General features: G+C 43.7%; 2 protein-coding genes and 1 long non-coding RNA gene across 23 annotated transcripts; 2 read left to right on the top strand and 1 right to left on the bottom strand.

The window, feature by feature from the left end:
* Positions 1-5: 5 nt before the first annotated feature.
* On the bottom strand, positions 6-2,982 carry LOC127918062 (uncharacterized). 14 transcript variants are annotated; one of them, XR_008098638.1, is made up of 5 exons: positions 2,777-2,982; positions 1,233-2,504; positions 879-1,195; positions 809-843; positions 6-518 (listed from the first exon to the last, which is right to left on the bottom strand). It is a non-coding gene; the product is annotated as an uncharacterized LOC127918062 (long non-coding RNA). The 14 variants fall into 14 exon arrangements; XR_008098642.1 differs by having other exon boundaries at positions 6-397; positions 723-1,195; positions 1,233-1,728; positions 1,766-2,504; XR_008098636.1 differs by having other exon boundaries at positions 6-397; positions 723-1,195; positions 1,233-1,965; positions 2,071-2,504.
* Positions 2,983-8,180: 5,198 nt separating this feature from the next.
* LOC127918061 (microfibril-associated glycoprotein 4-like) lies at positions 8,181-27,362 on the top strand. The gene is made up of 6 exons (XM_052501258.1): positions 8,181-8,331; positions 8,586-8,654; positions 18,800-18,991; positions 19,418-19,514; positions 19,669-19,836; positions 27,133-27,362. Exons 2-6 carry the CDS (start codon positions 8,652-8,654, stop codon positions 27,360-27,362), a joined length of 690 nt encoding a protein of 229 aa, XP_052357218.1. The 5' UTR covers positions 8,181-8,331; positions 8,586-8,651.
* LOC127918060 (uncharacterized) lies at positions 12,798-17,231 on the top strand. Of its 8 annotated transcripts, none has more exons than XR_008098633.1 (2): positions 12,798-13,283; positions 14,068-14,508. XR_008098633.1 is itself a non-coding variant. In XM_052501256.1 (2 exons), the coding sequence occupies exon 2, from the start codon at positions 15,334-15,336 to the stop codon at positions 16,288-16,290; it is 957 nt and encodes a 318-aa protein (XP_052357216.1). In that variant the 5' UTR covers positions 12,798-13,283; positions 14,669-15,333; the 3' UTR covers positions 16,291-17,231. The 8 variants fall into 8 exon arrangements, 5 of the variants coding, with proteins under 5 accessions (XP_052357216.1, XP_052357215.1, XP_052357214.1 ...); XR_008098632.1 differs by having other exon boundaries at positions 14,030-14,508; XR_008098631.1 differs by having other exon boundaries at positions 13,992-14,508.
* Positions 27,363-27,940: the final 578 nt, after the last annotated feature.

Genomic DNA, 27,940 nt, shown 5'->3' with positions numbered 1-27,940 from the left:
GAGGGAAGAAACATGACGAGTTCCGGAGACCAGGACACTACAGCAATGGAACTACCTAGCCTGCTAACACTGGTCTTAACCCCTGAGACTACCTAGCCTGCTAACACTGGTCTCAACCTGACACTACCTAGCCTGCTAACACTGGTCTCAACCTGACACTACCTAGCCTGCTAACACTGGTCTCAACCTGACACTACCTAGCCTGCTAACACTGGTCTCAACCTGACACTACCTAGCCTGCTAACACTGGTCTCAACCTGACACTACCTAGCCTGCTAACACTGGTCTCAACCTGACACTACCTAGCCTGCTAACACTGGTCTCAACCTGACACTACCTAGCCTGCTAACACTGGTCTCAACCTGACACTACCTAGCCTGCTAACACTGGTCTCAACCTGACACTACCTAGCCTGCTAACACTGGTCTCAACCCCTGAGACTACCTAGCCTGCTAACACTGGTCTCAACCCCTGAGACTACCTAGCCTGCTAACACTGGTCTTAACCCCTGAGACTACCTAGTCTGCTAACACTGGTCTCAACCTGACACTACCTAGCCTGCTAACACTGGTCTTAACCCCTGAGACTACCTAGCCTGCATACACTGGTCTTAACCCCTGAGACTACCTAGCCTGCTAACACTGGTCTCAACCTGAGACTACCTAGCCTGCTAACACTGGTCTCAACCTGACACTACCTAGCCTGCTAACACTGGTCTTAACCCCTGAGACTACCTAGCCTGCTAACACTGGTCTCAACCCCTGAGACTACCTAGCCTGCTAACACTGGTCTTAACCCCTGAGACTACCTAGCCTGCTAACACTGGTCTCAACCTGACACTACCTAGCCTGCTGACACTGGTCTCAACCTGACACTACCTAGCCTGCTAACACTGGTCTCAACCTGACACTACCTAGCCTGCTAACACTGGTCTCAACCTGACACTACCTAGCCTGCTAACACTGGTCTCAACCTGACACTACCTAGCCTGCTAACACTGGTCTCAACCTGACACTACCTAGCCTGCTAACACTGGTCTCAACCTGACACTACCTAGCCTGCTAACACTGGTCTCAACCTGACACTACCTAGCCTGCTAACACTGGTCTCAACCTGACACTACCTAGCCTGCTAACACTGGTCTCAACCTGACACTACCTAGCCTGCTAACACTGGTCTTAACCCCTGAGACTACCTAGCCTGCATACACTGGTCTTAACCCCTGAGACTACCTAGCCTGCTAACACTGGTCTCAACCTGACACTACCTAGCCTGCTAACACTGGTCTCAACCTGACACTACCTAGCCTGCTAACACTGGTCTCAACCTGATACTACCTAGCCTGCTAACACTGGTCTTAACCCCTGAGACTACCTAGCCTGCTAACACTGGTCTCAACCTGACACTACCTAGCCTGCTAACACTGGTCTCAACCTGACACTACCTAGCCTGCTAACACTGGTCTCAACCTGACACTACCTAGCCTGCTAACACTGGTCTCAACCTGACACTACCTAGCCTGCTAACACTGGTCTCAACCTGATACTACCTAGCCTGCTAACACTGGTCTTAACCCCTGACACTACCTAGCCTGCATACACTGGTCTTAACCCCTGAGACTACCTAGCCTGCTAACACTGGTCTCAACCTGACACTACCTAGCCTGCTAACACTGGTCTCAACCTGACACTACCTAGCCTGCTAACACTGGTCTCAACCTGATACTACCTAGCCTGCTAACACTGGTCTTAACCCCTGAGACTACCTAGCCTGCTAACACTGGTCTCAACCTGACACTACCTAGCCTGCTAACACTGGTCTCAACCTGATACTACCTAGCCTGCTAACACTGGTCTCAACCTGACACTACCTAGCCTGCTAACACTGGTCTCAACCTGATACTACCTAGCCTGCTAACACTGGTCTCAACCTGACACTACCTAGCCTGCTAACACTGGTCTCAACCTGACACTACCTAGCCTGCTAACACTGGTCTCAACCTGACACTACCTAGCCTGCTAACACTGGTCTCAACCTGAGACTACCTAGCCTGCTAACACTGGTCTCAACCTGATACTACCTAGCCTGCTAACACTGGTCTCAACCTGACACTACCTAGCCTGCTAACACTGGTCTCAACCTGACACTACCTAGCCTGCTAACACTGGTCTCAACCTGACACTACCTAGCCTGCTAACACTGGTCTTAACCCCTGAGACTACCTAGCCTGCTAACACTGGTCTCAACCTGACACTACCTAGCCTGCTAACACTGGTCTCAACCTGACACTACCTAGCCTGCTAACACTGGTCTTACCCCTGAGACTACCTAGCCTGCTAACACTGGTCTTAACCCCTGAGACTACCTAGCCTGCTAACACTGGTCTTAACCTGACACTACCTAGACTCACAGCTCCCTGACACTACCTAGACTCACAGCTCCCTGACACTACCTAGACTCACAGCTCCCTGACACTACCTAGACTCACAGCTCCCTGACACTACCTAGTCTCACAGCTCCCTGACACTACCTAGACTCACAGCCACTACCTAGTCTCACAGCTCCCTGACAGTACCTAGACTCACAGCTCCCTGACAGTATCTAGCCTCACAGCTCCCTGACACTACCTAGACTCACAGCCACTACCTAGTCTCACAGCTCCCTGACAGTACCTAGTCTCACAGCTCCCTGACAGTACCTAGACTCACAGCTCCCTGACAGTATCTAGCCTCACAGCTCCCTGACACTACCTAGTCTCACAGCTCCCTGACACTACCTAGACTCACAGCTCCCTGACACTACCTAGACTCACAGCTCCCTGACACTACCTAGACTCACAGCTCCCTGACACTACCTAGACTCACAGCTCCCTGACAGTATCTAGCTTCACAGCTCCCTGACACTACCGAGTCTCACAGCTCCCTGACACTACCTAGCCTCACAGCATCTAGCTTCACAGCTCCCCAGCCTCACAGCTCCCTGACAGTAATACCGGTGCTGTGACCACTAGCCTTCCCCCAGCTGTCTCCACAGACAGCACCTCTACATAGCTGAGCTGGGGATCTCTCCCTCACTTACCATATTTGTAGGCGCAAGTCACTCCGTGCAGCATGATCCGTAGGGGGGACCAAAATAGCAGCGCAAAATCAGCTGGTTTGGACCGGCCCTGCTGGCCTCCCTGTCTGGAATCTGTTCTGCACAAGTCCTATTGTCATATGGTTCATCAGCTCTTTTCTCTATACAATGCAGTCCACAGCCAGTCAGCCAGCCAGCCAGCCAGCCGTGTAGTCAACCAGTCAGTCTGCCAGTCAGTCAGCCAGCCAGCCAGCCGTGTAGTCAACCAGTCAGCCAGTAAGCCAGCCAGTCAGTCAGCGAGTCCCACTCGTCCCGGCTCAGCCACCCACCACTATAGAGAACCAGTCAGCCATGCCGGTAAGTTGAGCACAAAGTCAACTGGTCCAGTTTAGGGAAGACTTATTATGGAGAGCTGCCTGATCAGTCCGCTTGGTCTGGTCCCTCAACCCACTGCTGGACTGGACACGACTGGGCTGGTAGTAACCACTGTCTGGCAGCATAAACAGCCTTCTCCCCAACAACCGCCAGCCTAATTAATTGAATCAATGCAGTCAGCAGTAATTCATTCTGATATTTTGAAATGCTTCCCTCTCTTTGAGACAGTGAAATGCCTCCCTCTCTTTGGGACAGTGAAATGCCTCCCTCTCTTTGAGACAGTGAAATGCCTCCCTCTCTTTGAGACAGTGAAATGCCTCCCTCTCTTTGAGACAGTGAAATGCCTCCCTCTCTTTGAGACAGTGAAATGCCTCCCTCTCTTTGAGACAGTGAAATGCCTCCCTCTCTTTCAGACAGTGAAATGCCTCCCTCTCTTTCAGACAGTGAAATGCCTCCCTCTCTTTCAGACAGTGAAATGCCTCCCTCTCTTTGAGACAGTGAAATGCCTCCCTCTCTTTGAGACAGTGAAATGCCTCCCTCTCTTTGAGACAGTGAAATGCCTCCCTCTCTTTGAGACAGTGAAATGCCTCCCTCTCTTTGAGACAGTGAAATGCCTCCCTCTCTTTGAGACAGTGAAATGCCTCCCTCTCTTTCAGACAGTGAAATGCCTCCCTCTCTTTCAGACAGTGAAATGCCTCCCTCTCTTTCAGACAGTGAAATGCCTCCCTCTCTTTCAGACAGTGAAATGCCTCCCTCTCTTTGAGACAGTGAAATGCCTCCCTCTCTTTGAGACAGTGAAATGCCTCCCTCTCTTTCAGACAGTGAAATGCCTCCCTCTCTTTGAGACAGTGAAATGCCTCCCTCTCTTTGAGACAGTGAAATGCCTCCCTCTCTTTCAGACAGTGAAATGCCTCCCTCTCTTTCAGACAGTGAAATGCCTCCCTCTCTTTCAGACAGTGAAATGCCTCCCTCTCTTTGAGACAGTGAAATGCCTCCCTCTCTTTCAGACAGTGAAATGCCTCCCTCTCTTTCAGACAGTGAAATGCCTCCCTCTCTTTCAGACAGTGAAATGCCTCCCTCTCTTTGAGACAGTGAAATGCCTCCCTCTCTTTCAGACAGTGAAATGCCTCCCTCTCTTTCAGACAGTGAAATGCCTCCCTCTCTTTCAGACAGTGAAATGCCTCCCTCTCTTTCAGACAGTGAAATGCCTCCCTCTCTTTCAGACAGTGAAATGCCTCCCTCTCTTTCAGACAGTGAAATGCCTCCCTCTCTTTCAGACAGTGAAATGCCTCCCTCTCTTTCAGACAGTGAAATGCCTCCCTCTCTTTCAGACAGTGAAATGACTCCCTCTCTTTCAGACAGTGAAATGCCTCCCTCTCTTTCAGACAGTGAAATGCCTCCCTCTCTTTCAGACAGTGAAATGCCTCCCTCTCTTTGAGACAGTGAAATGCCTCCCTCTCTTTCAGACAATGAAATGCCTCCCTCTCTTTCAGACAGTGAAATGCCTCCCTCTCTTTCAGACAGTGAAATGCCTCCCTCTCTTTCAGACAGTGAAATGCCTCCCTCTCTTTCAGACAGTGAAATGGCTCCCTCTCTTTCAGACAGTGAAATGCCTCCCTCTCTTTCAGACAGTGAAATGCCTCCCTCTCTTTCAGACAGTGAAATGCCTCCCTCTCTTTCAGACAGTGAAATGCCTCCCTCTCTTTCAGACAGTGAAATGACTCCCTCTCTTTAAGACAGTGAAATGCCTCCCTCTCTTTCAGACAGTGAAATGCCTCCCTCTCTTTCAGACAGTGAAATGCCTCCCTCTCTTTGAGACAGTGAAATGCCTCCCTCTCTTTCAGACAGTGAAATGCCTCCCTCTCTTTCAGACAGTGAAATGCCTCCCTCTCTTTCAGACAGTGAAATGCCTCCCTCTCTTTCAGACAGTGAAATGCCTCCCTCTCTTTCAGACAGTGAAATGCCTCCCTCTCTTTCAGACAGTGAAATGCCTCCCTCTCTTTCAGACAGTGAAATGCCTCCCTCTCTTTCAGACAGTGAAATGCCTCCCTCTCTTTGAGACAGTGAAATGCCTCCCTCTCTTTCAGACAATGAAATGCCTCCCTCTCTTTCAGACAGTGAAATGCCTCCCTCTCTTTCAGACAGTGAAATGCCTCCCTCTCTTTCAGACAGTGAAATGCCTCCCTCTCTTTCAGACAGTGAAATGGCTCCCTCTCTTTCAGACAGTGAAATGCCTCCCTCTCTTTCAGACAGTGAAATGCCTCCCTCTCTTTCAGACAGTGAAATGCCTCCCTCTCTTTCAGACAGTGAAATGCCTCCCTCTCTTTCAGACAGTGAAATGACTCCCTCTCTTTAAGACAGTGAAATGCCTCCCTCTCTTTCAGACAGTGAAATGCCTCCCTCTCTTTCAGACAGTGAAATGCCTCCCTCTCTTTGAGACAGTGAAATGCCTCCCTCTCTTTCAGACAGTGAAATGCCTCCCTCTCTTTCAGACAGTGAAATGCCTCCCTCTCTTTCAGACAGTGAAATGCCTCCCTCTCTTTCAGACAGTGAAATGCCTCCCTCTCTTTCAGACAGTGAAATGCCTCCCTCTCTTTCAGACAGTGAAATGCCTCCCTCTCTTTCAGACAGTGAAATGCCTCCCTCTCTTTCAGACAGTGAAATGCCTCCCTCTCTTTCAGACAGTGAAATGCCTCCTCTCTTTCAGACAGTGAAATGACTCCCTCTCTTTCAGACAGTGAAATGCCTCCCTCTCTTTCAGACAGTGAAATGCCTCCCTCTCTTTCAGACAGTGAAATGCCTCCCTCTCTTTGAGACAGTGAAATGCCTCCCTCTCTTTGAGACAGTGAAATGCCTCCCTCTCTTTGAGACAGTGAAATGCCTCCCTCTCTTTGAGACAGTGAAATGCCTCCCTCTCTTTGAGACAGTGAAATGCCTCCCTCTCTTTGAGACAGTGAAATGCCTCCCTCTCTTTGAGACAGTGAAATGCCTCCCTCTCTTTGAGACAGTGAAATGCCTCCCTCTCTTTGAGACAGTGAAATGCCTCCCTCTCTTTGAGACAGTGAAATGCCTCCCTCTCTTTCAGACAGTGAAATGCCTCCCTCTCTTTCAGACAGTGAAATGCCTCCCTCTCTTTCAGACAGTGAAATGCCTCCCTCTCTTTCAGACAGTGAAATGCCTCCCTCTCTTTCAGACAGTGAAATGTCTCCCTCTCTTTGAGACAGTGAAATGCCTCCCTCTCTTTCAGACAGTGAAATTTAATTCACCAAACCAGCCAAACATTAAAAGCAATAACTCAATTACATTTTATTGGCAAAGGTCAATCCAAATATATTTTTATATGGGCCTGTCCTTTCGATAGATCATGGGCCTGTCCTATCGATAGATCATGGGCCTGTCCTATCGATAGATCATGGGCCTGTCCTATCGATAGATCATGGGCCTGTCCTATCAATAGATCATGGGCCTGTCCTATCGATAGATCATGGGCCTGTCCTATCAATAGATCATGGGCCTGTCCTATCGATAGATCATGGGCCTGTCCTATCGATAGATCATGGGCCTGTCCTATCGATAGATCATGGGCCTGTCCTATCGATAGATCATGGGCCTGTCCTATCGATAGATCATGGGCCTGTCCTATCAATAGATCATGGGCCTGTCCTATCAATAGATCATGGGCCTGTCCTATCAATAGATCATGGGCCTGTCCTATCGATAGATCATGGGCCTGTCCTATCGATAGATCATGGGCCTGTCCTATCGATAGATCATGGGCCTGTCCTATCGATAGATCATGGGCCTGTCCTATCGATAGATCATGGGCCTGTCCTATCGATAGATCATGGGCCTGTCCTTTCGATAGATCATGGGCCTGTCCTATCGATAGATCATGGGCCTGTCCTATCGATAGATCATGGGCCTGTCCTATCGATAGATCATGGGCCTGTCCTATCAATAGATCATGGGCCTGTCCTATCGATAGATCATGGGCCTGTCCTATCGATAGATCATGGGCCTGTCCTATCGATAGATCATGGGCCTGTCCTATCGATAGATCATGGGCCTGTCCTATCGATAGATCATGGGCCTGTCCTATCAATAGATAATGGGCCTGTCCTATCAATAGATCATGGGCCTGTCCTATCGATAGATCATGGGCCTGTCCTATCGATAGATCATGGGCCTGTCCTATCGATAGATCATGGGCCTGTCCTATCAATAGATCATGGGCCTGTCCTATCAATAGATCACTAGAAGATGCATATTGTTCATTCTAGGAGAGGTCTCGAATGAGTTTTCTGCTAGCGAATTAAAACTTTTAAATTAAAAGTAGCCAGCTGAAAATAGGTATGTTACCGGCTATTTGGCCGAAATCCGGCGCTTAGAGAAACACAGGGAAAACACAGGGAAAGTACTGAGTGTTGCAACATGCTCTGGGCTGTCTTTATAAAAGAGGTGTGGGACCAGAGAAAGTACTGAGTGTTGCAACATGCTCTGGGTTGTCTTTATAAAAGAGGTGTGGGACCAGAGAAAGTACTGAGTGTTGCAACATGCTCTGGGTTGTCTTTATAAAAGAGGTGTGGGACCAGAGAAAGTACTGAGTGTTGCAACATGCTCTGGGTTGTCTTTATAAAAGAGGTGTGGGCCAGAGAAAGTACTGAGTGTTGCAACATGCTCTGGGTTGTCTTTATAAAAGAGGTGTGGGCCAGAGAAAGTACTGAGTGTTGCAACATGCTCTGGGTTGTCTTTATAAAAGAGGCGTGGGCCAGAGAAAGTACTGAGTGTTGCAACATGCTCTGGGCTGTCTTTATAAAAGAGGTGTGCATCTTAGTGGGGACAAACAGCTCATGAAGACACTGACATCTGCTACTGATACAGGTGAGCTCATGCATGTCTCTCACTATTCTTAACTGATCACAAATCATTTCAAATAAAACAATTGGGAAGGGAGGTTTTCCTGGTGCCTAATGTAACATTGTCCGATCTGTTCAGTCATCATAGGACCTAACTATAATCCTGCATGTTAACACAGTAAAATGTCAATAGTCATAGTGACTGTGTAAGTGTTAGTATTTCACCAACAGCTGGAGACCTGAACAATACTGTAGTAAATGAGCTCCCTTTTCTTACAGGGCGTCCATTCAACATACTATTCTGAAGTTTCCTTCAAAGGCAAACAGACATCTATCACAACAACGATGGTATGTATTAATAAACCACAGCATTATTAGAATGATCAGAAAACAGCATTCAGAGATACTAACGAGAATATAGGACATGTGTCTCTAATGAAAAGCCCATTCTGGTGGGAAGCTGCTATAGACCACCAAGTGCTAACAGTCAGTATCTGGATAATATGTGTGAAATGCTTGATAATGTTTGTGATATCAACAGAGAAGTATATTTTCTGGGGGATTTAAATATTGACGGTCTTTCATCAGGCTGCCCACTCAGGAAAAAACTTCAAACTGGAACCAGTGCCTGTAACCTGGTTCAGGTTATCAGTCAACCTACCAGGGTATTTACAAACAACACAGGAATTAAATCACCAACATGTATTGGTCACATCTTTACTAATGCTGCAGAGATTTGTTTGAAAGCAGTATAGAAATCCATAGGATGTAGTGATCACAATATAACAGCCATATCTAGGAAAACTAACGTTCCAACTGGGTCTAATATAGTGTATAAGAGGACAGGCTGGGCCTAATATAGTGTATAAGAGGACAGGCTGGGCCTAATATAGTGAATAAGAGGACAGGCTGGGCCTAATATAGTGTATAAGAGGACAGGCTGGGCCTAATATAGTGAATAAGAGGACAGGCTGGGCCTAATATAGTGTATAAGAGGACAGGCAGGGCCTAATATAGTGTATAAGAGGACAGGCTGGACCTAATATAGTGTATAAGAGGTCAGGCTGGGCCTAATATAGTGTATAAGAGGTCAGGCTGGGCCTAATATAGTGTATAAGAGGACAGGCTGGGCCTAATATAGTGTATAAGAGGACAGGCTGGGCCTAATATAGTGTATAAGAGGACAGGCTGTATAAGAGGACAGGGCCTAATATAGTGTATAAGAGGACAGGCTGGGCCTAATATAGTGTATAAGAGGTCAGGCTGGGCCTAATATAGTGTATAAGAGGACAGGCTGGGCCTAATATAGTGTATAAGAGGACAGGCTGGGCCTAATATAGTGTATAAGAGGTCAGGATCGGCTGGGCTAATATAGTGTATAAGAGGACAGGCAGGGCCTAATATAGTGTATAAGAGGACAGGCTGGGCCTAATATAGTGTATAAGAGGACAGGCTGGGCCTAATATAGTGTATAAGAGGACAGGCTGGGCCTAATATAGTGTATAAGAGGACAGGCTGGGCCTAATATAGTGTATAAGAGGACAGGCTGGGCCTAATATAGTGTATAAGAGGACAGGCTGGGCCTAATATAGTGTATAAGAGGACAGGCTGGGCCTAATATAGTGTATAAGAGGACAGGCTGGGCCTAATATAGTGAATAAGAGGACAGGCTGGGCCTAATATAGTGTATAAGAGGACAGGCTGGGCCTAATATAGTGTATAAGAGGACAGGCTGGGCCTAATATAGTGTATAAGAGGACAGGCTGGGCCTAATATAGTGTATAAGAGGACAGGCTGGGCCTAATATAGTGTATAAGAGGACAGGCTGGGCCTAATATAGTGTATAAGAGGACAGGCTGGGCCTAATATAGTGTATAAGAGGACAGGCTGGGCCTAATATAGTGTATAAGAGGACAGGCTGGGCCTAATATAGTGTATAAGAGGACATGCTGGGCCTAATATAGTGTATAAGAGGACATGCTGGGCCTAATATAGTGTATAAGAGGACAGGCTGGGCCTAATATAGTGTATAAGAGGACAGGCTGGGCCTAATATAGTGTATAAGAGGACAGGCTGGGCCTAATATAGTGTATAAGAGGACAGGCTGGGCCTAATATAGTGTATAAGAGGACAGGCTGGGCCTAATATAGTGTATAAGAGGACATGCTGGGCCTAATATAGTGTATAAGAGGACAGGCTGGCTGGGCCTAATATAGTGTATAAGAGGACAGGCTGGGCCTAATATAGTGTATAAGAGGACAGGCTGGGCCTAATATAGTGTATAAGAGGACAGGCTGGGCCTAATATAGTGTATAAGAGGACAGGCTGGGCCTAATATAGTGTATAAGAGGACATGCTGGGCCTAATATAGTGTATAAGAGGACAGGCTGGGCCTAATATAGTGTATAAGAGGACAGGCTGGGCCTAATATAGTGTATAAGAGGATATCGCTGGGCCTAATATAGTGTATAAGAGGACAGGCTGGGCCTAATATAGTGTATAAGAGGACAGGCTGGGCCTAATATAGTGTACAAGAGGACAGAGATAATTGCATAATTATCGTATTTCGTATTTCGTCGCCTAACGTAGCCTACTGTATAGGAATATAGTGTATAAGAGGACAGGCTGGGCCTAATATAGTGTATAAGAGGACAGGCTGGGCCTAATATAGTGTATAAGAGGACAGGCTGGGCCTAATATAGTGTATAAGAGGACAGGCTGGGCCTAATATAGTGTATAAGAGGACAGGCTGGGCCTAATATAGTGTATAAGAGGACATGGCTGGGCCTAATATAGTGTATAAGAGGACAGGCTGGGCCTAATATAGTGTAAAGAGGACGCTGCTGGGCCTAATATAGTGTATAAGAGGATAGGCTGGGCCTAATTAGTGTATAAGAGGACAGGCTGGGCCTAATATAGTGTATAAGAGGACAGGCTGGGCCTAATATAGTGTATAAGAGGACAGGCTGGGCCTAATATAGTGTATAAGAGGACAGGCTGGGCCTAATATAGTGTATAAGAGGACAGGCTGGGCCTAATATAGTGTATAAGAGGACAGGCTGGGCCTAATATAGGTATAAGATAACACTGCTATAAGAGGTCTGGGCCTAATATAGTGTATAAGAGGACAGGCTGGGCCTAATATAGTGTATAAGAGGACAGGCATCTCTCCCATAGTGTATAAGAGGACAGGCTGGGCCCCTAATATAGTGTATAAGAGGACAGGCTGGGCCTAATATAGTGTATAAGAGGACAGGCTGGGCCTAATATAGTGTATAAGAGGACAGGCTGGGCCTAATATAGTGTATAAGAGGACAGGCTGGGCCACTACCTTGTATCTCGCTCTCATCCAACACTTCCCACACTGCCCCTACTCTGGGCCTAATATAGTGTATAAGAGGACAGGCTGGGCCTAATATAGTGTATAAGAGGACAGGCTGGGCCTAATATAGTGTATAAGAGGACAGGCTGGGCCTAATATAGTGTATAAGAGGACAGGCTGGGCCTAATATAGTGTATAAGAGGACAGGCTGGGCCTAATATAGTGTATAAGAGGACAGGCTGGGCCACCTTCTCCTCCCTCCTGAATCCTCCCCCCCCTCCTCCCTCTCTGCAGATGGCAGGATTTTGAAAAGGCCGATGAATATAGTGTATAAGAGGTCAGGCTGGGCCTAATATAGTGTATAAGAGGAAATCAGGCTGGGCCTAATATAGTGTATAAGAGGACAGGCTGGGCCTTCTCCCTACCTAGTGCTATAAGACCGGGCTAGGTCTGTAAAAAACCTATAGAGAGGACAGGCTGGGCCTAATATAGTGTATAAGAGGACAGGCTGGGCCTAATATAGTGTATAAGAGGACAGGCTGGGACTAATATCTTCTCTGTATATAGGCGCCTAATATAGTGTATAAGAGGACAGGCTGGGCCTAATATAGTGTATAAGAGGTCAGGCTGGGCCTAATATAGTGTATAAGAGGTCAGGCTGGGCCTAATGGTGTATAAGAGGGCTAGGCCTCTCTAGTGTATAAGAGGTCAGGCTGGGCCTAATATAGTGTATAAGAGGACAGGCTGGGCCATATAGTGTGGATAGGATCACCACCTAATATAGTGTATAAGAGGACAGGCTGGTTCCATGCTGAGCCTAATATAGTGTATAAGAGGACAGGCTGGGTGATCCTAATATAGTGTATAAGAGGACAGGCTGAACCTAACATAGTGTATAAGAGGACAGGCTGGGCCTAATATAGTGTATAAGAGGACAGGCTGTGGCCCTGAGGAGCATAGACGCTGCTGGTCTGTGGTAAGAGGACCAGACTGGGCTGCTGGTCTGTGGTGTGTAATGAGGAGGCTGGGACTAACCAGACGCTGCTGGACATGTGGTGTGCCTAATGAGGAGTTATTATTAGATTATTGCTGGTCTGTATATAGTGTATACCAGAGGCTCTGGCTGGGCCTAATATAGTGTAAAGAGGACAGGCTGATGCTGGGCCTAATATAGTGTATAAGAGGACAGGCTGGGCCTAATATAGTGTATAAGAGGACAGGCTGGGCCTAATATAGTGTATAAGAGGTCAGGCTGAGCCTAACATAGTGTATAAGAGGACAGGCTGGGCCTAATATAGTGTATGCTATTGATGTAAATAATATTTGATGGTCTGTGGTGTGTAATGAGGAGCAACCAGACGCTGCTGGTCTGTGGTGTGTAATGAGGAGCAACCAGACGCTGCTGGTCTGTGGTGTGTAATGAGGAGCAACCAGACGCTGCTGGTCTGTGGTGTGTAATGAGGAGCAACCAGACGCTGCTGGTCTGTGGTGTGTAATGAGGAGCAACCAGATGCTGCTGGTCTGTAATGAGGAGCAACCAGATGCTGCTGGTCTGTGGTGTGTAATGAGGAGCAACCAGATGCTGCTGGTCTGTGGTGTGTAATGAGGAGCAACCAGATGCTGCTGGTCTGTGGTGTGTAATGAGGAGCAACCAGGTGCTGCTGGTCTGTGGTGTGTAATGAGGAGCAACCAGATGCTGCTGGTCTGTGGTGTGTAATGAGGAGCAACCAGATGCTGCTGGTCTGTGGTGTGTAATGAGGAGCAACCAGATGCTGCTGGTCTGTGGTGTGTAATGAGGAGCAACCAGACGCTGCTGGTCTGTGGTGTGTAATGAGGAGCAACCAGATGCTGATGGTCTGTAATGAGGAGCAACCAGATGCTGCTGGTCTGTGGTGTGTAATGAGGAGCAACCAGATGCTGCTGGTCTGTGGTGTGTAATGAGGAGCAACCAGATGCTGCTGGTCTGTGGTGTGTAATGAGGAGCAACCAGATGCTGCTGGTCTGTGGTGTGTAATGAGGAGCAACCAGATGCTGCTGGTCTGTGGTGTGTAATGAGGAGCAACCAGACGCTGCTGGTCTGTGGTGTGTAATGAGGAGCAACCAGATGCTGCTGGTCTGTGGTGTGTAATGAGGAGCAACCAGACGCTGCTGGTCTGTGGTGTGTAATGAGGAGCAACCAGATGCTGCTGGTCTGTAATGAGGAGCAACCAGATGCTGCTGGTCTGTGGTGTGTAATGAGGAGCAACCAGATGCTGCTGGTCTGTGGTGTGTAATGAGGAGCAACCAGATGCTGCTGGTCTGTGGTGTGTAATGAGGAGCAACCAGACGCTGCTGGTCTGTGGTGTGTAATGAGGAGCAACCAGATGCTGCTGGTCTGTGGTGTGTAATGAGGAGCAACCAGATGCTGCTGGTCTGTGGTGTGTAATGAGGAGCAACCAGACGCTGCTGGTCTGTGGTGTGTAATGAGGAGCAACCAGATGCTGCTGGTCTGTAATGAGGAGCAACCAGATGCTGCTGGTCTGTGGTGTGTAATGAGGAGCAACCAGATGCTGCTGGTCTGTGGTGTGTAATGAGGAGCAACCAGATGCTGCTGGTCTGTGGTGTGTAATGAGGAGCAACCAGACGCTGCTGGTCTGTGGTGTGTAATGAGGAGCAACCAGATGCTGCTGGTCTGTGGTGTGTAATGAGGAGCAACCAGACGCTGCTGGTCTGTGGTGTGTAATGAGGAGCAACCAGATGCTGCTGGTCTGTGGTGTGTAATGAGGAGCAACCAGATGCTGCTGGTCTGTGGTGTGTAATGAGGAGCAACCAGATGCTGCTGGTCTGTGGTGTGTAATGAGGAGCAACCAGACGCTGCTGGTCTGTGGTGTGTAATGAGGAGCAACCAGACGCTGCTGGTCTGTGGTGTGTAATGAGGAGCAACCAGATGCTGCTGGTCTGTGGTGTGTAATGAGGAGCAACCAGACGCTGCTGGTCTGTGGTGTGTAATGAGGAGCAACCAGATGCTGCTGGTCTGTGGTGTGTAATGAGGAGCAACCAGATGCTGCTGGTCTGTGGTGTGTAATGAGGAGCAACCAGACGCTGCTGGTCTGTGGTGTGTAATGAGGAGCAACCAGATGCTGCTGGTCTGTGGTGTGTAATGAGGAGCAACCAGATGCTGCACTTGACACATTTATGAAACTACGTATTCCAGTTACTAATAAGCACCCATTCAGAAAATGACTGTAAAAACTGTTAAATCCCCATGGATTGATGAGGAATTGAAAAATTGTTTGGTTGAGAGGGATGAGGCAAAATGTATGGCAATTAAGTCTGGCAATCAGCCTGTTACCAACACTTAGTAAACTTCTGGAAGAAATTGTGTTTGACCAGATACAATGCTATTTCACAGTAAACAGCATGCTTATAGAGAAGGACACTCAACAAGCACAGCATTTTCACAAATGACTGATGATTAGCTGAGAGAAATTGATGATGAAATGATTGTGGGGGCTGTCTTGTTAGACTTCATTGCAGCTTTTGACATTATCGAAAACGTATGTGTTATGGTTTTACATCCCCTGCTATAATGTGGATAAAGAGTTACCTGTCTAACAGAACACAGAGGGTGTTCTTTAATGGCCTCTACAACATAATCCTGGTAGAATCAGGAATTCCCCAGGGTAGCTGTCTAGGCCCCTTACTTTTTCAATCTTTACTAATGACATGCTTCTGGCTTTGAGTAAAGCCAGTGTGTCTATGTATGCGGATGACTCAACACTATACACGTCAGCTACTACAGCAACTGAAATGACTGCCACACTTAACAAAGAGCTGCAGTTAGTTTCAGAATGGGTGGCAAGGAATAAGTCAGGCCTAAATATTTCTAAAACTAAAAGTATTGTATTTGGAACAAAACACTCACTAAACCCTAAACCTCAACTAAATCTTGTAATAAATGATGTGGAAATTGAGATGACTAAACTGCTTGGAGTAACACTAGATTGTAAACTGTCATGGTCAAAACATATAGGTGCAGTAGTAGCTAAGATGGAGAGAAGTCTGTCTATAATCAAGCGCTGCTCTGCCTTCATAACAACACTATCAACAAGGCAGGTGCTACAGGCCCTAGTTTCTACCTTCTTAACAACACTATCAACAAGGCAGGTGCTACAGGCCCTAGTTTCTACCTTCTTAACAGCACTATCAACAAGGCAGGTGCTACAGGCCCTAGTTTCTACCTTCTTAACAGCACTATCAACAAGGCAGGTCCTACAGGCCCTAGTTTCTACCTTCTTAACAGCACTATCAACAAGGCAGGTCCTACAGGCCCTAGTTTCTACCTTCTTAACAACACTATCAACAAGGCAGGTCCTACAGGCCCTAGTTTCTACCTTCTTAACAACACTATCAACAAGGCAGGTCCTACAGGCCCTAGTTTCTACCTTCTTAACAACACTATCAACAAGGCAGGTCCTACAGGCCCTGGTTTTGTCGCACCTTGACTACTGTTCAGTCGTGTGGTCAGGTGCCACAAAGAGGGACTTAGGAAAATTGCAATTGGCTCAGAACAGGGCAGCACAGCTGGCCCTTGGATGTACACAGAGAGCTAATATTAATAATATGCATGTCAATCTCTCCTGGCTGAAAGTGGAGGAGAGATTGACTTCATCACTATTTTAATTTATGAAAGCTATTGACATGTTAAATGCACCGAGCTGTCTGTCTAAACTACTGGCACACAGCTCATACACCCATGTATACCCCACAAGACATGACACCATAGGTCTCTTCACAGTCCCCAAGTCCAGAACAGACTATGGGAGGCGCACAGTACTACATAGAGCCATGACTACATGGAACTCTATTCCACAGTACTACATAGAGCCATGACTACATGGAACTCTATTCCACAGTACTACATAGAGCCATGACTACATGAGCTCTATTCCACAGTACTACATAGAGCCATGACTACATGAACTCTATTCCACAGTACTACATAGAGCCATGACTACATGGAACTCTATTCCACAGTACTACATAGAGCCATGACTACATGGAACTCTATTCCACAGTACTACATAGAGCCATGTCTACATGGAACTCTATTCTACAGTACGACATAGAGCCATGACTACATGGAACTCTATTCTACAGTACTACACAGAGCCATGACTACATGGAACTCTATTCCACAGTACTACATAGAGCCATGACTACATGGAACTCTATTCCACAGTACGACATAGAGCCTTGACTACATGGAACTCTATTCCACAGTACTACATAGAGCCATGACTACATGGAACTCTATTCCACAGTACGACATAGAGCCATGACTACATGGTACTCTATTCCACAGTACGACATACAGCCATGACCACATGGAACTCTATTCCACAGTACTACACAGAGCCATGACTACATGGAACTCTATTCCACAGTACGACATAGAGACATGACTACATGGAACTCTATTCCACAGTACTACATAGAGACATGACTACATGGAACTCTATTCCACAGTACTACATAGAGACATGACTACATGGAACTCTATTCCACAGTACTACATAGAGCCATGACCACATGGAACTCTATTCCACAGTACTACATAGAGACATGACCACATGGAACTCTATTCCACAGTACTACATAGAGCCATGACTACATGGAACTCTATTCCACAGTACTACATAGAGACATGACTACATGGAACTCTATTCCACAGTACTACATAGAGCCATGACTACATGGAACTCTATTCCACAGTACTACTTAGAGACATGACTACATGGAACTCTATTCCACAGTACTACATAGAGCCATGACTACATGGAACTCTATTCCACAGTACTACATAGAGCCATGACTACATGGAACTCTATTCCACAGTACTACATAGAGACATGACTACATGGAACTCTATTCCACAGTACTACATAGAGCCATGACTACATGGAACTCTATTCCACATCAGGTAACTGATGCAGCCATGACTACATGGAACTCTATTCCACAGTACTACATAGAGCCATGACTATATGGAACTCTATTCCACAGTACTACATAGAGCCATGACTACATGGAACTCTATTCCACAGTACTACATAGAGCCATGACTATATGGAACTCTATTCCACAGTACTACATAGAGCCATGACTACATGGAACTCTATTCCACAGTACTACATAGAGCCATGACTATATGGAACTCTATTCCACAGTACTACATAGAGCCATGACTATATGGAACTCTATTCCACAGTACTACATAGAGCCATGACTATATGGAACTCTATTCCACAGTACTACATAGAGCCATGACTACATGGAACTCTATTCCACAGTACTACATAGAGCCATGACTATATGGAACTCTATTCCACAGTACTACATAGAGCCATGACTACATGGAACTCTATTCCACAGTACTACATAGAGCCATGACTATATGGAACTCTATTCCACAGTACTACATAGAGCCATGACTATATGGAACTCTATTCCACAGTACTACATAGAGCCATGACTATATGGAACTCTATTCCACAGTACTACATAGAGCCATGACTACATGGAACTCTATTCCACAGTACTACATAGAGCCATGACTATATGGAACTCTATTCCACAGTACTACATAGAGCCATGACTACATGGAACTCTATTCCACAGTACTACATAGAGCCATGACTATATGGAACTCTATTCCACAGTACTACATAGAGCCATGACTACATGGAACTCTATTCCACATCAGGTAACTGATGCAGCAGTAGAATTAGATTTTAAAACACCTTCTGGAACTGTGGAGAAACACAAACACTGGCACAGACACACACACACACACACACACACACACACACACACACACACACACACACACACACACACACACACACACACACACACACACACGATATCATTTTCACTACACCAACACATGGATTTAGTACTGTAGATATGTGGTAGTGATGGAGTAGGGGCCTGAGGGCACACAGTGTGTTGTGAAATCTGTGAATGTATTGTAATGTTTTTAAAACTGTATAAACTGCCTTATTTTGCTGGACCCCAGGAAGAGTAGCTGCTGCTTTGGCATAATAAATGTATCCATAATAACTACAAATGAACCAACACTAGACAGTTTTTGTGTTAAACTGCTGTATCCATCTACCCTGTGCTGCAGTCCATCTTGCTGCTGGCTCTACTGGCTCCCGTGATGGCGCAGTCCTCCCTGCATCCAGTGGACTGTGATGAGGTCTATAGATCAGGTTCTGGACAAAACGGGGTCTACACCATCTACCCTGCAGGACCTACCTCACCTGTCCAGGTCTTCTGTGACATGGGGTTGGAAAGTGCATATCGAGGAAAGTGGACGGTAAGTTTCAATGTGTGGTATTGAAATACACTTAAAGACTAAATTACCATGAACAATCTCTCTCTCTCCTAATCTGTTTATCAAACAATCTCTCTCTCCTAATCTGTTAATTAAACAATCTCTCTCTCTAATCTGTTAATTAAATAATATATCTCTCTCTCTCCTAATCTGTCAATTAAATAATCTCTCTCTAATCTGTTAATTAAATAATCTCTCTCTCTTAATCTGTTAATTAAATAATCTCTCTCTCTTAATCTGTTAATTAAATAATCTCTCTCTCTCTTAATCTGTCAATGAAACAATCTAATCTGTTAATTAAACAATCTCTCTCTCTCTAATCTGTCAATTAAATAATCTCTCTCTCTCCTAATCTGTTAATTAAACAATCTCTCTTAATCTGTCAATGAAACAATCTCTCTAAATCAGCTGATTCAGAGGCGACAGGATGGATCAGTGAACTTCTACAGGAAGTGGGATCAATACAAGAGTGGTTTTGGGAGCGCAGCTGGAGAGTACTGGCTGGGTAGGAACTGGTTTAACTTCTAGCCAACAGAACGTTCTCCTCCTAGAACCTTGTTCTACCACTGACTTCATCCGGTTTGTCCTAGTTCATTCAAGGCCATTTGTCATTGTATTCAGACAACACAATGAACTGCTATGTTGATCTCATTCTCCAGGGCTGGAGACAATGCATCTCATGACTATGAAAGGAACCTATGAGCTGAGGGTGGACATGGAGGACTTTGAGGGGAATAAGGTCTATGCTCAGTACTCTTCCTTCTCCGTTGGACCAGAGGCTGAAGGATACCTGCTAACACTGGGCTCATTCAAAGATGGAGGAGCAGGTGGGTGACAATTTATATTGTCCAAGAAAAAATAACCCAAGAATAAAAGTCTAATAAAATAGTCCAAGAATATACTGTAGTACCAGAATATAGTCCATTAATATACTGTAGTACCAGAATATAGTCCATTAATATACTGTAGTACCATAATATAGTCCAATAATATACTGTAGTACCCGAATATAGTCCATTAATATACTGTAGTACCATAATATAGTCCAATAATATACTGTACTACCAGAATATAGTCCATTAATATACTGTAGTACCATAATATAGTCCAATAATATACTGTAGAACCAGAATATAGTCCATTAATATACTGTAGTACCATAATATAGTCCAATAATATACTGTAGAACCAGAATATAGAACCAGAATATACTGTAGTACCAGAATATAGTCCAATAATATACTGTAGAACCAGAATATACTTTAGTACCAGAATATAGTCCAATAATATACTGTAGTACCATAATATAGTCCAATAATATACTGTACTACCAGAATATAGTCCATTAATATACTGTAGTACCATAATATAGTCCAATAATATACTGTACTACCAGAATATAGTCCATTAATATACTGTAGTACCAGAATATAGTCCAATAATATACTGTAGTACCAGAATATAGTCCATTAATATACTGTAGTACCATAATATAGTCCAATAATATACTGTAGAACCAGAATATAGTCCATTAATATACTGTAGTACCATAATATAGTCAAATAATATACTGTAGAACCAGAATATAGAACCAGAATATACTGTAGTACCAGAATATAGTCCAATAATATACTGTAGAACCAGAATATACTTTAGTACCAGAATATAGTCCAATAATATACTGTAGAACCAGAATATACTGTAGTACCAGAATATAGAACCAGAATATACTGTAGTACCAGAATATAGTCCAATAATATACTGTAGTACCAGAATATAGTCCAATAATATTGCACCTGAATATAGACCAAGAATATAGTACCAGAATATAGTCCAAGAGAATAGTACAAGAATATAGCACTAGAATATAGTCCAAGGGTATAGTACAAAAATATAGAACCAGAATATAGTACCAGAGTATAGTACCAGAGTATAGTGCCAGAGTATAGTACCATAATATAGCACTAGAATATAGTCAAGGGTATAGTACTAAAATATAGTACCAGAATATAGTACCAGAGTATAGTACCATAATATAGCACTAGAATATAGTCCAAGGGTATAGTACAAAAATATAGAACCAGAATATAGTACCAGAGTATAGTACCATAATATAGCACTCGAATATAGTACCAGAGTATAGTACCATAATATAGCACTAGAATATAGTACCAGAGTATAGTACCATAATATAGCACTAGAATATAGTCCAAGAGGACAGTACCAGAATATAGTACCAGAGTATAGTACCAGAGTATAGTACCATAATATAGCACTAGAATATAGTACCAGAGTATAGTACCATTTTATTTATTTATTTATTTCACCTTTATTTAACTAGGTAGGCAAGTTGAGAACAAGTTCTCATTTACAATTGCGACCTGACCAAGATAAAGCAAAGCAGTTCGACAGATACAACGACACAGAGTTACACATGGAGTAAAACAAACATACAGTCAATAATACAGTATAAACAAGTCTATATACAATGTGAGCAAATGAGGTGAGAAGGGAGGTAAAGGCAAAAAAGGCCATGGTGGCAAAGTAAATACAATATAGCAAGTAAAACACTGGAATGGTAGTTTTGCAATGGAAGAATGTGCAAAGTAGAAATAAAAATAATGGGGTGCAAAGGAGCAAAATAAATAAATAAATTAAATACAGTTGGGAAAGAGGTAGTTGTTTGGGCTAAATTATAGGTGGGCTATGTACAGGTGCAGTAATCTGTGAGCTGCTCTGACAGTTGGTGCTTAAAGCTAGTGAGGGAGATAAGTGTTTCCATAATATAATAATATTATTAATAATTAATAACCATAATATAGTACCATACTATAAAATTGGAATATAGTCCATGAGTATAGTACCATAATATAGCACTGGAATATATTACCAGAGTATAGTACCAGAGTATAGTGGCATAATATAGCACTAGGATATAGTACCAGAGTATAGTACCAGAATATAGCACTAGAATATAGTACCAGAATATAGTACCAGAATATAGTACCATAATATAGTCCATGAGCATAGCACTAGAACATAGTACAAGAGTATAGTACCAGAATATAGTACCAGAGGAAATTACAAGGAAAATAGTGCAAGAAAATCTGTCAACAAGGGTTCATTACTAGGGATGTACGATATATCGGTGAACATATCGGAACCGGCCGATATTAACTAAAAATGACAACATCAGTAGCGGCCTGATGTCTAGTTTAACGCTGATGTGCAAAACAGATGTCAGAGCTGACGTGCAAACCTATATAACGTAGGTACATGACGTAATGACGTCGCGTAAAATGTCGCTACACGTGCAACACAGCATTCCTAACCTGCGCCCACAATGTCTGCTGTGTGGATCGAGCAGACAACAAGTCCAGCAGTCATTTGGAAGGATAACAACATTTCAGAGAGACGACTCAAAGATAATGGAATTCATTGCCCTTGACAATCAACCGTCCTTTGTAGTGGGTGACGTTGGCTTTCGCCGACTGGTCGAGCACCGGTACAAACTACCAAGTAGGCGCTATTTTTCAGATGTTGCCCAACCGAAGTTGGTATTAGCTAGGTTGCCACTTGTTGTTTGCCTATTAAATTTTTCAGATGTTGCCCGAAATTACACAGTAATAGCGTCACTGCTATTAGCTTCACAACATACTATGGAACTATGGGGGTGGCACAGGGTTCAATTCTCGGGCCGACTCTTTTCTCTGTATATATCAATGATGTTGCTCTTGCTGCGGGCGATTCCCTGATCCACCTCTACGCAGACGACACATTCTGTATACTTCTGGCCCTTCCTTGGACACTGTGCTATCTAACCTCCAAACGAGCTTCAATGCCATACAACACTCCTTTTGTGGCCTCCAACTGCTCTTAAACGCTAGTAAAATCAAATGCATGCTTTTATATAATATAATATATAATAATAATAATAATTTTCAACCGATCGCTGCCTGCACCCGCATGCCCGACTAGCATCACCACCGTGGATGGTTCCAACCTTGAATATGTGGACATCTATAAGTACCTAGGTGTCTGGCTAGACTGCAAACTCTCCTTCCAGACTCATATCAAACATCTCCAATCTAAAATCAAATCTAGAGTCGGCTTTCTATTTCGCAACAAAGCCTCCTTCACTCACGCCGCCAAACTTACCCTAGTAAAACTGACTATCCTACCGATCCTCGACTTCGGCGATGTCATCTACAAAATGGCTTCCAACACTCTACTCAGCAAACTGGATGCAGTTTATCACAGTGCCATCCGTTTTGTTACTAAAGCACCTTATACCACCCACCACTGCGACCTGTATGCTCTAGTCGGCTGGCCCTCACTACATATTCGTCGCCAGACCCAAGTCCATGCTAGGTAAAGCTCCGCATTATCTCAGTTCACTGGTCACGATGGCAACACCCACCCGTAGCACGCGCTCCAGCAGGTGTATCTCACTGATCATCCCTAAAGCCAACACCTCATTTGGCCGCCTTCCCTTCCAGTTCTCTGCTGCCTGTGACTGGAACGAATTGCAAAAATCGCTGAAGTTGGAGACTTTTATCTCCCTCACCAACTTTAAACATCTGCTATCTGAGCAGCTAACTGATCGCTGCAGCTGTACATAGTCCATCGGTAAAATAGACCACCCAATTTACCTACCTCATCCCCATACTGTTTTTATTTATTTACTTTTCTGCTCTTTTGCACACCAGTATCTCTACCTGCACATGACCATCTGATCATGCATCACTCCAGTGTTAATCTGCAAAATTGTAATTATTCGCCTACCTCCTCATGCCTTTTGCACACAATGTATATAGACACTTTTTGTCTTCTTTTTTTCTACTGTGTTATTGACTTGTTTATTGTTTACTCCATGTGTAACTCTGTGTTGTTGTCTGTTCACACTACTATGCTTTATCTTGGCCAGGTCGCAGTTGTAAATGAGAACTTGTTCTCAACTTGCCTACCTGGTTAAATAAAGGTGAAAAAAAATACAACCAGCCTGAAAACAATGACCAGTAGAAACTGCAGTCATTTTCATTATTCTTGGCAATGATTTAGGAATCCTTGTGAGTTAGTATTAGCAAGGTAGCCACTTGTTGTTTGCCTAATGAAATGGAACTTCAGTTCATGAAAATAAATAGCTAGCCAGATACTTAACCCTGTCTCCCAAAGCTAACGTTATAAGCAGCCAGCTAGCTTCATCTGGCTAGTGAGGCTCGACCGACCGGGATATGTGTTGTGAAGCTAGCCACAATAAGGATTAGGCACAATAGTGGAATTTGTGGTTTGCTTTCAAAATAAAAGTCTGTTGTTGACAGTGATGCAATGAATACAAATAGTAGAATTATGCCATACTTGTATTTTGAAGGCTAACCAGCAAAGTCCACTATTGTGGTTAATCCTTATTGTGGCTAGCTTCACATAGATGGGTCCGATGAATAATACAATTAAGATCTGTCTTACAAATTAGGTTATTTTAGATGATGACACCTAGCTATATAGTTAGCTAGCTAATTAAAGCTACTGAAATAGATGTTTGCTAGCGAACTATAGCTACTGAAACAGATGTCAGCTAGCTAACTATAGCTACTTAAATAGATGTTAGCTAGCTAACTATAGCTACTGAAATAGATGTTAGGTAGCAAAATATAGCTACTGAAATAGATGTTAGCTTGCTAACTATAGCTACTTAAATAGATGTTAGCTAGCGAACTATAGCTACTGAAATAGATGTTAGCTAGCTAACTATAGCTACTGAAATAGATGTTAGCTAGCTAACTATAGCTACTTAAATAGATGTTAACTAGCGAACTATAGCTACTGAAATAGATGTTAGCTAGCTAACTATAGCTACTGAAATAGATGTTAGCTAGCTAACTATAGCTACTGAAATAGATGTTAGCTAGCTAACTATAGCTACGTAAATAGATGTTAACTAGCTTCTAACTATAGCTACTGAAATAGATGTTAGCTAGCTAACTATAGCTACTTAAATAGATGTTAACTAGCTTAACTATGTCTACTTAAATAGATGTTAACTAGCGAACTATAGCTACTGAAACAGATGTTAGCTAGCTAACTATAGCTACTTAAATATATGTTAGCTAGCCAACTATAGCTACTGAAATAGATGTTAGCTAGCGAACTATAGCTACTTAAATAGATGTTAACTAGTGAACTATAGCTACTGAAATAGATGTTAGGTAGAACTATAGCTACTTAAATAGATGTTAACTAGTGAACTATAGCTACTGAAATAGATGTTAGGTAGCGAACTATAGCTACTTAAATAGATGTTAACTAGAACTATAGCTACTGAAATAGATGTTAGCTAGCTAACTATAGCTACTTAAATAGATGTTAACTAGCTAACTATAGCTACTGAAATAGATGTTAGCTAGCGAACTATAGCTACTTAAATAGATGTTAACTAGCTAACTATAGCTACTGAAATAGATGTTAACTGAGCTAACTATAGCTACTTAAATAGATGTTAACTAGTTAACTATAGCTACTGAAATAGATGTTAGCTAGCTAACTATAGCTACTTAAATAGATGTTAACTAGCGAACTATGTCTACTGAAATAGATGTTAGCTAGTGAACTATAGCTACTTTTTTAAATAGATGTTAACTAGCTAACTATAGCTACTGAAATAGATGTTAGCTAGCTTAACCATAGCTACTTAAATAGATGTTAACTAGTGAACTATAGCTACTGAAATAGATGTTAGGTAGTGAACTATAGCTACTTAAATAGATGTTAACTAGTGAACTATAGCTACTGAAATAGATGTTAGGTAGCGAACTATAGCTACTTAAATAGATGTTAACTAGCGAACTATAGCTACTGAAATAGATGTTAGCTAGCTAACTATAGCTACTTAAATAGATGTTAACTAGCTAACTATAGCTACTGAAATAGATGTTAGCTAGCGAACTATAGCTACTTAAATAGATGTTAACTAGCTAACTATAGCTACTGAAATAGATGTTAGCTAGCGAACTATAGCTACTTAAATAGATGTTAACTAGCGAACTATAGCTACTGAAATAGATGTTAGCTAGCTAACTATAGCTACTTAAATAGATGTTAACTAGCGAACTATGTCTACTGAAATAGATGTTAGCTAGCTAACTATAGCTACTGAAATAGATGTTAGCTAGCTAACTATGTCTACTGAAATAGATGTTAACTAGCTAACTATGTCTACTGAAACAGATTATGTCGTGTTTTTGGGGAAGAATATTGTTTGCATCCATCAACTAGCTAGCTTTTTTATGACCAGGACTGTGAGAGACAACTTTACCAGCATCATAGCATACGTATTGATGAATCTTTGTAACATGAAATACGAGTGATAGTGTAATCAATATGAGTGATGTGTAATAACTATGTAAAAAAAATATGAACACCTTAAATTATTATGTGACATGCAGTCATATTCAGGTCCTGATTGGTCAACAAGCTTAATTGACACGTCAAATTGTGTTAAATAGTATATATTTTTGACGCGCACAGACCCAAACGGCGTTCCATAGAAATCCTGGTTGAGAATAAAACGACTGAACAATGAAACAGCACAGCAAGTAAGTGAAAGAAATAGGTTGTGATGATGTTTTTCTGGTAATGGGGACATACGTAAATGCCAACAAAATAACTTTTTGGTCAGTGTGGTGTTTGTGTGTGACCTTTATTTAACTAGGCAAGTCCGTTAAGAACAAATTCTTATTTACAATGACGGCCTTCCCCGGCCAAACCCGGACGATGCTGGGACAATTGTGCTCCGCCCTACGGGACTCTCAATCACGGCCGGATGTGATACAGCCTGGATTCGAACCAGGGACTGTAGTGACGCCTCTTGCACTGAGATGCAGGGCCTTAGACAGCTGCGTCCATGTGTGTGTGTGTTAACTATTTAACTGAATGCTTCAAAGGCTGTAAACATGTTTTATATCAGTTATCTGCATCGGTATCAGGTTTTTTTGGGGCAAGGAACATATTGGTATTGGTGTGGCCAGACATGTGATATCGGTGCATCACTAGTTCATACCTAAAGCTGGTGGAAGTATTATCATGAAGTTACCTAGAGTCCTTATTTATCTCCTCTGTTTCCTCAGGAGATTCTCTGGGTTTTCACAATGGTCACAAATTTACAACGTTAGATAAAGACCAGGACCTTAACGCCGCCAACTGTGCCCAGGTGTACTACGGAGGATTTTGGTACACCAACTGCCATGCTACTAACCCCAATGGGATATATGCATGGGGCGAGTCTACCTTTGGTATTGGCATCAACTGGAATTCATGGAAAGGCCATACATACTCCCTGGGAAAGCCATCACCATGAAGATCAGACCAGCCCCTCAATAATTTCTAACACAATTGTAAAATCTGATTTTCAATAACAATTATTGCCATACAAACATTTCCAGCACATGTACATATTCCATTTATATGGGAGAGGGGGGTCTTTTAAGTAGGGTTTGTGTTTGGGTCTTCAGAGATTAGAAGGTGCAGCAGGATACAGAAGATCTCAGATCTACTCTGAAGTGCAGTGTTGCCATAGCAACAGAACCCTGACTGCAGTGGGGATTATATGACTCTGACCCATCATTTAACTATCTCTGTCTCTCCCCTTACCACTGTCTGTCTCTTCACGTAACACACTGTCTGTCTCTTGCCCTAACACACTGTCTGTCTTTGCCCTAACACACTGTCTGTCTCTTACCCCTAACACTGTCTGTCTCTACCCTAACACACTGTCTGTCTCTTTACCCTAACACACTGTCTGTCTCTTACCCTAAACACACTGTCTGTCTCTTACCCTTAACACACTGCCTGTCCCTAGTTTAACACACTGTCTGTCTCCCTACCCTAACACACTGTCGTCACCTTAACACACTGTCTGTCTCTTACCCTAACACA

Source organism: Oncorhynchus keta, unplaced genomic scaffold (genome assembly GCF_023373465.1).
Source record: "Oncorhynchus keta strain PuntledgeMale-10-30-2019 unplaced genomic scaffold, Oket_V2 Un_contig_12993_pilon_pilon, whole genome shotgun sequence".
Lineage (NCBI taxonomy): Eukaryota > Metazoa > Chordata > Actinopteri > Salmoniformes > Salmonidae > Oncorhynchus > Oncorhynchus keta.
This window is presented reverse-complemented; position numbering and strand designations above follow the sequence as displayed.

Coding starts and splice junctions, on each gene's coding strand:
- LOC127918061 (XM_052501258.1), top strand. Junction 18,992..19,417: donor CATATCGAGGAAAGTGGACG/GTAAGTTTCAAT, acceptor TCTCTAAATCAG/CTGATTCAGAGGCGACAGGA. Junction 19,837..27,132: donor ATTCAAAGATGGAGGAGCAG/GTGGGTGACAAT, acceptor CTGTTTCCTCAG/GAGATTCTCTGGGTTTTCAC.
- LOC127918060 (XM_052501256.1), top strand. CDS start 15,334: ATGCTTCTGGCTTTGAGTAAAGCCAGTGTGTCTATGTATGCGGATGAC.